The sequence below is a fragment of the Hordeum vulgare genome, chromosome 4H (genome assembly GCF_904849725.1).
Source record: "Hordeum vulgare subsp. vulgare chromosome 4H, MorexV3_pseudomolecules_assembly, whole genome shotgun sequence".
In the NCBI taxonomy this organism is placed as follows: domain Eukaryota; kingdom Viridiplantae; phylum Streptophyta; class Magnoliopsida; order Poales; family Poaceae; genus Hordeum; species Hordeum vulgare.
Window position 1 is genome coordinate 377450995 of NC_058521.1, and position 10022 is coordinate 377461016.

Consider the following 10022-nt stretch of genomic DNA (forward strand, 5'->3'; position numbering starts at 1 on the left):
TAAGGGAAGCTCCTTTATTTTATGATGTCAATTAGCCATGTATAATCTCATTCAAAACTCGTGAAATTTTCACTCCACGTGCGTTTTTTAATTTCCGTGTCAAAAACTATACACCCTATATTTAGAAACGGAGGGAGTATTTAAAAAGAAAAACATCCAACCATAGTTTGAGCTGCAGCCATGTATCGGGCTGCGAATGTGCTTCTCAAAACCGGCGACCCGAATCGGGAACAGGAGGCAAGAGAAATGGAGACGCACGAAGGGAAAGGAGACTGGAGTAGTACTTCCACCTGCCTCCCTCCCACCCTCAGATCTCTCTCTCCTTCTTTCTCTAAATCGCGCCCCCTCCTACCTTTCTCTCGTCGCATTAGACCTTCCAGATCTCACCAACCTCCTACCAGCCGGCGTTGCTGCCTCTCTCAGTGCCGGAGCTTCACGAAACGGCTCTCTTATCTGTTCGGGGTGATCCATCCGACCCCCGGATCCGCCGCAAAGACGGTGCCTTTCTGGTTGTTCTCGGCACTATCCATGGATGACTTGAGGGTTTAGCGCGACGGTAGTGAGGTCAGCGTGTGGAGTTCTTGTGTTGATTTGTTGCAGCGAGAGGCTTTGGGGAAGGGATCACGGCGGCGAGATGCGAGGTTCCGAGATGCGGAGGCGGGCACCAGAGTACCGGCGGCAGTCGCGGCGGCGGCTACCGGGATGGATCTGGTGGCTCGTTGGGATCTTCCTTGTGGTTGGGCTCATGCTCTTCGTCCTGCACCACAACCAGAAGGAGCAGTTCCGGCCGCCCGTCATAGTGAGTAGCGCGAACTTTACTCCGTCTGATTTCCTGCTTGCTGAATCATGTGACATCTTTCCTCGGGAGATCACTTCCTTCCTGTCAACTCTGAAAATACGTGGGAAAAAGTTTTTGCTTTTTATGCGCGCAGGTAGATCTCGGTTAGCGTATTGTATGAGAATCTTTAAAAATACGTTCCATTGTTGTAATTATGCAAATTGATTGTTTGCTGACGTAGGACAAAGTTTCTTCTATGTTAGAACGTGAGCTTGGTTGTGTGTTGTTAGACTTTTTGCGGTCAAAGCACATCATTTTCTAGATCTTCATTATCCAGTTTCTCTGTTACTACGATCCTTGAAGGTTCGTGTTTTTATCTATATTGATTTTGTCATGTTTGTGGAAAATTTTATTTTCACTGTCTAGAAAAAGTGTTTTTGATGGCTAATCATGACTAGTTGGCTGAAATGGCAAACAGGCTGTATTTTCTAGTAGTTGGTGTGGCATTACTGGTAGGTTGTCTGTGCACTTGTTGGAGGTCTACTCATGTACTCCCTCCGTCCGGAATTACTTGTCACAAAAATGGATGCAAATGGATGTATCTAGAACTAAAATACATCTAGATACATCCATTCCTACGACAAGTACTTCCGGACGGAGGGAGTACTTAGGTCAAGTGTCCTTCTCAGGAGGAGGTTTCCCATCTTCATTATGATAGCACATGCCATTCCTTTACTATGAAGATGTTTACTTAACTGGTGGGAGGACACCATGGAATATGAAAATTATACTCGCACTGTAAGTCATTTTTTAGTAGTATGCGCAGTGTCGAACTATCACAGGTGCGATTGGATTATCCATGGACTACTTGTTGGCAGCTACTCCCTCCGTCCGGAAATACTTGTCAGAGAAATGAATGTATCTAGATGCATTTTAGTTCTAGATACATCCATTTTGTACATTTCTATGACAAGTAATTCCGGACGGAGGGTGTACTTAGGGTGTGTTTAGTTGGAGGAACGGGTCCGACCCGTTCCTGGGCCTCATTCTCGCGTTCAGTTGATAGATGGATCGGGAATGGACTCGTCCCCACGGACCGAATATTCGACTGATATGCGGAACAAGGTGATTCCCTGAAATTGGGCGGACGATGCGGAACCGCTCGTTCCCCTCGCCTGCCTCCTCTCGCCCTTGCACTCACCTCCTCTTGCCCTCGCCCCTCACCTCTCCCCTACCCCCTCTCCCTCACTTCTGTCTCCCTTGAGTCCGGCGGATGGGTGGCAGCGACCAGGTCACCAGGCCAGCAGCAGGACGGTGGCGACCTGGTTTATGGGATGGACGGCGGCGACCTGATCTGTCGAGGGAGGCGGCGGCCCGATCTGCTAGGAGATGTCGGTGATCTGATCTGTCGAGGGAAGCGGCGGCCCGATCTGCTAGGAGACGGCGGCGACCTGATCTGTCGAGGGAGGCGCCGACCTGCTCTGCTAGGAGACGGCGGCAACCCGATCTGCCATGGTCGTCGGCAACCCGATCTGCTAGGCGACGACGACGAGCAGAGGTGCCAGGACGGCGAGGACATGATCTGACGGAAACGACGACAACCGAGCAACGATGAGCACTACTTCTGGGACCTGATTTATGGGATTGTTTGCCCGTTGATGATTCCCTTGATTGTTTGCCCGTTGATGATTTTTTTACCCGTCCGTGTCCTCTCAATAGGAAAGAATTCATTGCAAGCATTCATTTGAAAGTACAATTTGATGTAAACGCTTCTGAAAATTCCAATTATATATTTCTAGAAATATAAAGATTTTCTACTTGTTCATTTTGTATATATATATATATATGCATTTAAGAGGCAGCCTCATCAATTTTATAAACATGAATTGAACTGAATTCATTTCATTCTATCCTTCAAACCAAACATTGAAACGTAATCATTCCGTTCCATCAAACACCTCCAATCAAACACGGGAACGGAACCGACCCATTCCGGTGGAACGGAACCATGGCATTCCATTCTACTTCGTTCTTGAACCAAACACACCCTTAGGTGCTTGCTTCAAAAAGAATAGCTTCGGCTGTCATGATTTTATCTTTGACGGTGAATGACTTTCAGTAGCACTCAGTAGTAAACTAGAGACTGTTTCGTAGGTTATTCCTGCCTATCTGTTAGTAATACAACAGTTACATTAGTTTTTGTTGGTAATTTGGTATCCAGTGGTCTGTAAAATATTGATTACATGGATTGAATTGTTTTTTTTAAACTGCACAGCTTATGAGAAAAATAACTGAGATCAACTTAAATTATTAATAGAACACAATGTCAATAGGGATATAATATTGCCGGTGAGTCTTATTTGCAGCCTTTGATCTATAGTTCTTTCTGTGGTAAAGGTCTTAGATACAGAATTTATATATAAAATATGAACTCGTTAGGCAGAACCAACTGAGGTAATTTGGAAACCAACAGAGTCATGTATTAATGGTAGGCATTGATAGCGTTTCATTTAATTTGCTGGTATGATACCAATGTAAACAGAAACATGTGGCAAGCAGTTTAAATGCAATAGTTAATGTCTAGCAAAGGATAGCAAAGGATTATTTTAACAAACCATTTTTCTGAAGATATTTAAATTTGGCCTCCTTTTTTTCTTTACATGTAACTACGCATAAGTGATAAAAACACTGAGAAAGTTATGTACAAAGAGGAAAATGGCGACTGAAGTGACTAGGCTTGCTGGTCACAATAAAATAATAATTACAGCTGTCTTCAGGATCATGTGAATAAAATGAAAATTATGGCTAGTTTAATATGCTATTACATGTTTGGAGTTAGCTGCTCGTAAATAGTTCTGCTGCTTTTGTAATCGTTCTAGGCTGTTGTGCTGCGGAATCTAGTTACCTACATAATTCTGATAAGATCATTCTGTTATCACTCAAAAAATATTACTTTCCAAAAGTAATATTTAGGCTTGCAGTGAAATCGAAATGCTAAGCCTTCAACCTTCCTGCAGATAGAAGCTTTATTCCTTTAATATGAACTTTTCTTATTTGTTCTCAAGCTCTTAATTTAAGAGAACAGTTTGTTGCTCTCAGAAAAAGCTGTTTGCTATGACGCGAAGAGCTGGCATTAACTGATTTTGGCATGTTTTTTTTTTTTTTTTTTTTTACTTTTAAAGATTTTACAATATTCCCTTGCCACTGCCATCAGTTTGTTTTCTTTAAAAATGTTAGCATATCATCGGCAACCCAATACATGACAAATTCATTGCATATATAGGGGAACTTGGCACCAACCAAAAGCCCAGATAATTGTTGGGTGCCTAAGCATGCACTGTCAATAATAGAAATAGTCTATGTTAATCTTTTATATACAAAAGTATGATCTGAACATTTCTTGTGCGATTTTTTGGCACCAAACTTTGCTGGCCATTTACTATTATTTATGGGTCAACACATGATAATAGCTGTTCAGTAACATTACATTCAGTGTCAACAAAGTTGAAGTCAAATCATTGGGATGAGAAAAAAAACTTCTTATACTTGGAATATAATTTTCGGTCCCTGCTACTTCAAGTGCATAGATATGTTTCTTCATTGATCTTCCCCACTGTGCAAAAAGATCAATTCTTTAATTAAACCCAATTGACTGTACATATATCCTCATTTAGCTTGTTCTTATTTCAGAACAAAGTGTCAGAATCTGAAGAAGTCTCTCCCAAGAATGTTAATTTCACTGAAGAGCTTTTAAGCAGTACATCTTTTGCTCGGCAATTAGCAGACCAAATGACTCTAGCAAAGGCCTATGTTATCCTTGCGAAAGAGCATGGCAACCTTCAGCTTGCATGGGAACTTAGTTCCCAAATAAGGAATTCTCAAAGATTGCTTTCTCAAGGGGCTGTTAGTGGGAGAGCCATCACTCAGGAAGAAGCCCATCCTATAATAACTCGTCTGGCACGGTTAATATACAAAGCACAAGACTCTCATTATGATATCAGCACCACAATGGTGACACTGAAGAGCCATGCCCTCGCACTAGAGGAGCGTGCAAAGGCAGCAGTTGTTCAGACTGCCGAGTTTGGTCAGTTAGCTGCAGAATCACTCCCCAAGAATATGCATTGTTTAACGATGAAACTGACAGAAGAGTGGCTTCAGAACCCAAAACTAATGAGTCGTTCAGAGGAGCACAGGAATTCCACACGGTTGGTAGACAATAATCTGTATCATTTCTGTATATTCTCAGATAATGTGCTGGCCACTTCAGTTGTTGTCAATTCTACAGTTTCAAATGCAAACCATCCTCAGCAGCTTGTGTTTCATGTAGTCACAGACAGGATCAATTTTGGTGCTATGTCAACCTGGTTCCTGATAAATGACTTCAAAGGGTGTACTGTTGAAGTCCACTGCATAGACGAGTTCTCATGGTTCAATGCTACTGCTTCTTCTCTAGTCAGGCGCCTGTCCGACATGGAAACAAAGGGTTCCTCTGGTGGCTTGAAGACACAAGAACGGGAAATAAAGTTCCATAATCCGAAGTTTGTTTCACTGCTGAACCACTTGCGGTTCTACATCCCTCAAATACTCCCCAACCTGGAGAAGGTGGTTTTTCTTGATGATGATGTTGTGGTGCAAAAGGACTTGACACAGCTTTTTTCCATAGAATTGCATGGTAATGTTATTGGGGCAGTGGAGACGTGTTTAGAGTCATTTCATCGGTATCACAAATATCTTAATTTCTCGCAACCAATAATCAGCTCAAAGATTGACCCATATACTTGTGGGTGGGCTTTTGGAATGAATATATTTGACCTAATTGCTTGGAGGAAAGCAAATGCGACATCGCTTTATCATTATTGGCAGGAACAGAATGCTGATCAATTGCTTTGGAGGACGGGCACACTTCCAGCAGGCCTCCTGACATTCTATGGCCTGATGGAGCCCCTAGACCGGAGATGGCACCTATTGGGTCTTGGGTATGATGTAGACATAGATGACCGGTTGATTGAGAGTGCTGCTGTTGTGCACTACAATGGGAACATGAAACCCTGGCTGAAGTTGGCCATTCACCGGTACAAGTCTATATGGGAGCGGCATGTCAATTTCTCACACCCACATATTAGAGAGTGTATGTTTCACTAGGCAGTCTGCAATCTCTGTTCACCATGAATGGTCTTCCACGGCACTGAAGCTAGAAACTTAAGTTTCTTTAATGGGGTTGCTTTTGAGCACCCTAGTTACGTACTCTTCCAGAGCTAGATTATATATACTCAACATGCATCATCAAAGAAGTCAACTGTGAAGTTTACTTTTTGGGTGGAGAAAGATTTATTTTGAGAAGAAAATAATTCAGTTGCAGAATTTTACATACAATTCAGTCCGGAAGTTTTAGCAGTCTAATGGGATTATCTGGATAGATATTTGTATAAAGGAGATACAGTTGTTGGATTGATGGGTCATTTTTTGAGATGTTAGAAAATGCCAACTGCCAAATCAGCTGTGCAGAGCTTACTTGTGTTCATTCTTTCCAGGATATTGTATTTTATACTATACTGTTGAAGAATGTCTTCCTTTTCCTCCTTGTATAAACAGTTCTTTACTCTTCACAGTATGAACTCGGCTCAACTGGAGATATAGGAAAGTTAAGTAATTTTGATGTTTTGAAATTGAGTTTCTCATGTTCCATACCACATAGCAAAGAGAAATTTGCAATTCTCCCCTCTGTTTGATTGGTTTTTTAGTTCCTGAATGGTTCAACGACCTGTGTTATGACTGCCTTTACAATTTGTGTGGATTATGTAGTCCATTTTTGTAGCAGATGCCCAAGTCCAAGGCTCTTATGACGTGGCCTGAAAGAATGAACTAAGATTGTATCCTCAAGCAAATCAAGCAAAATAGAACTTGGTGGTGCTAGTAATGCAAAGATTTGCTTTTTGTGTAACCTTGGCTGTGTTGTAACCTTGGCTGTCACCTTGGCAGTGATGTGAACCTTGTCTGTATTGTGATCATTGGTGTTTGGTTGGGCTTCCTTCCGGCTTCGAAGCCAAAAGCTCCTATTTAGGGGCTTCCGGCTGCAGCAGTGGCTTTCGGCTATGGCTGTGATAAGGCCAGCTGCAGCCGGAAGCCCCTAAGTAGGAGCTTTTGGCTTAGAAGCCGGTAGACGGAAGCTGGCTGGAAGCCCAACCAAACACCCTCAATGTTGCTGTGAAGCCTTTTTGTACTGCAAAGATTTACACTCTTGATAGAAGTAGCATGTTGAAATTTTCCTTATGTCTTTTTTTGAAATAACACTCAGACTTCATTCATTAGAAATAAGTACATCGTAGAAAATTTAGCTAATCTAGCGGGCTCATGAGCAACTTCATTAGCTTCTCTATTACAAAGAAGATTTACCAGCATAATGAAAACAGTCATCGAACAACTTCATTAGCTTCTCTATTACAAAGAAAATTTACAAGCATAATGAAAACAGTCATCGAAGATTGCCGCCTCCATGCCCGCCGATCGTCCTTCATCTTTCATAGTATAAATTACCTCCAGGTTGTCCGAAATAATAATTAGGCGATTACATCCTGTCCTTTGCGCTAGTGCTAGACCGAACTTCAAAGCCAAAGCTTCAACCATCAAGACATCTACGCAGTAGTCGATCTTTGCATTCCCTCCAACAATAAATCTATCTTTGTCGTCTCTAAGTACTGTCCCCGTCGTACCCTTAAGTAAGTCGCGATCAAAAGAAGCGTTGTCGTTAAGTTTCATAAAACCTCTATGAGGACAAGACCCTTATACTGGCATATGGTGTTGCGATAGTGGGGAATGGACAGAAAATCAGTATTTGGGAAGACCCTTGGATTCCAAATTGTGTGACTAGGAAAGTTGTGAAAACAAAGGGAAGACAACTTTTATCTAAAGTGGGTGATTTGATTGATCCTTTTTTGAATAATTGGGATGAAGCCTTGCTTAGACAAACTATGTGACCCCTTTTTATAGAGGCCCTTGGAGACGATGCATTAACAAAGTTTATCGTAAGAGCTAAAATTCCCATTGTAATTTGATACACGTTCTGAGTAGTTTTCTTGTGCATTAATTTCCGTCTTTCCCACCATAGATACGATGCTGCGATGACAATCATTTCACGCATATTATGATGACGCGATATCCATAGTTCTTGATCTGGTAGGAGAGGTAAGTACTCCAACACCGTCTCTCCCGCCCGATCAACCCCACAAGCTTTACCAACGATATCATCCATACCCAACCTTTTTCAAACCTCCTTCGCTTTGCTACATATAAAAGCATATGTTTTGTATCTTTTGGACCCTCACATCAAGTAGGACAAATGGACGAGATCTTCATATGTCTATTAGTAAGAGTAGCACGACATAGTAATGTACCATGGAGCATACACGATATTTTTTTCAACCTTTATTGGGCAATAAACTCCATACTTACTTCATCCCAACTAAGCAAGGCCTCATCCCAACTATTCGAAAAGGATCAATCAAATCACCCACTTTAGATAAAAGTTGTCGCCCCTTCGTTTTCACAACTTTCCTAGTCACACAATTTGGAATCCAAGGGTCTTCCCAAATACTAATTTTCTGTCCATTCCCCACTCGCCAAGTATAACCATTTTTAGAGAATTTATGCCTGCCATAATACTTTGCGAGGTAAAAGAAGAGCCTTTTTAAGCTTACTCGTCAACAAATTGCCATCGGGGTAGTACCTAGCTCTTAGAATAGTAGCACACAATGAATCAGGGTTGTCAGGAAGATGTCATGCCTATTTTACGAGCATAGCTAAGTTCAAACAGTGAATAGCACGAAACCCCATCCCTCCTTGATTTTGTAGGGATGCACATTTCCCATCAAGCCATCCAATGCATCATCCTTCGGTTCTCCTCGTCACCTCACCAGAAATGCACTATCGCGTCAATGATCCCTTTATTTTTTTACCCACCAGAAATGTGCTATCGCGTCAATGATTCCTTTACGATTTTTAAAATAATTTTAAAGACCGACATTGCATAGGTGGGTATGGCTTGGACAACAACTTTGAGCAGGATCTCCTTCCCTCCCACAAACAATATTTTTTCCTTCCAACCACTATTTTTTTACAATTCTTTTAATTAGGAAATGGAAACAATTTGTTTTATCTACTCCCACGTTTGCTGGCAGGCCCAAATATTTATCATTGAGGGAATCAATAATAATATTTAGTGTGATACACATTTGTTCTTCGATCTCTACCTTCGTGTTTGGGCTGAATAAGACGCTGGATTTTTCAACGCTTACCAATTGTCCTGATGCCTTGCAGTATAAATCTAGCGCAGATTTCAGCGCTTCCGCACTATGAGGATTGGCTTTCATAAGAATCAACGAGTCATCCGCAAAGAGAAGATTGGTAATAGGTGGTGCGGCTCTACAGACTTTCTCTCCCGATATATTTTCATTTTCCTCTACATGTGTTAATAAAGCATTCAACCCTTGTGTACACAACAAAAAAGATAAGGTGACAACGGGTCTGTGTGTCCCAACCCCCATGTAGGCTTAAAACTCTCACTAATCCAAACTCGGTATTCGACAGTTGAGATGCATTGCATAACACAATTCACCCAATGTTGTCTGAAACCAAGTCTCAACATAATCTTCTTTAGGAACGTCCACTCAACTCTGTCGTGCATATCGAGCTTTATAGCACACAAGCCTTCATTACCTTCTCTTTTGTTTTTTATTGTGTGAAAACACCCATAAGCCACTAGGACGTTGTCCGTAATCAATCTCCAAGGAACAAAGGCGCTTTGACTTGGGCTAATAATATCGGGTAGGAAAACCTTCAAACGAGTAGCCACCATTTCTGAAATTATTTTATATACCGCACTGCATAAACTAATGGGCCTGAATTGGGTTACCTTCTATGGATCATTGACCTTAGGGATCATCACGATCGCAGTGTCATTCCATCCAGTTTACAAATTTTCCTTATGTTTGTTTTATATGTGGATCGGGTTGGTTCAGTTGAATGAACGATATTGTTGTACATGTGAACACAAGAGGTTCTTGTATACTCTTGCTCATTTTTGTGTTGGTTAATAATTACACCTCAAAATTGCAGTCAAAACATGGGATATACTTCATTTCAACTAACAAATGTGGGTGTCGGCCAAACATAAAATTTGGCAGATTCAACAAAATACATTTTAACCAAAGTTTCATTTCATTTCTGTTGAAAGAGTGACCAAGATTAT

At 41.5% G+C, this 10022-nt stretch overlaps 1 protein-coding gene across 1 annotated transcript; it reads left to right on the forward strand.

The window, feature by feature from the left end:
• The first annotated feature begins 215 nt into the window (after window positions 1-215).
• Window positions 216-6444, forward strand: LOC123448662 (hexosyltransferase GAUT11). Its single transcript, XM_045125624.1, has 2 exons — window positions 216-799; window positions 4469-6444. Exons 1-2 carry the CDS (start codon window positions 635-637, stop codon window positions 5918-5920), a joined length of 1617 nt encoding a protein of 538 aa, XP_044981559.1. The 5' UTR covers window positions 216-634; the 3' UTR covers window positions 5921-6444.
• The last annotated feature ends 3578 nt before the right edge of the window (window positions 6445-10022 follow it).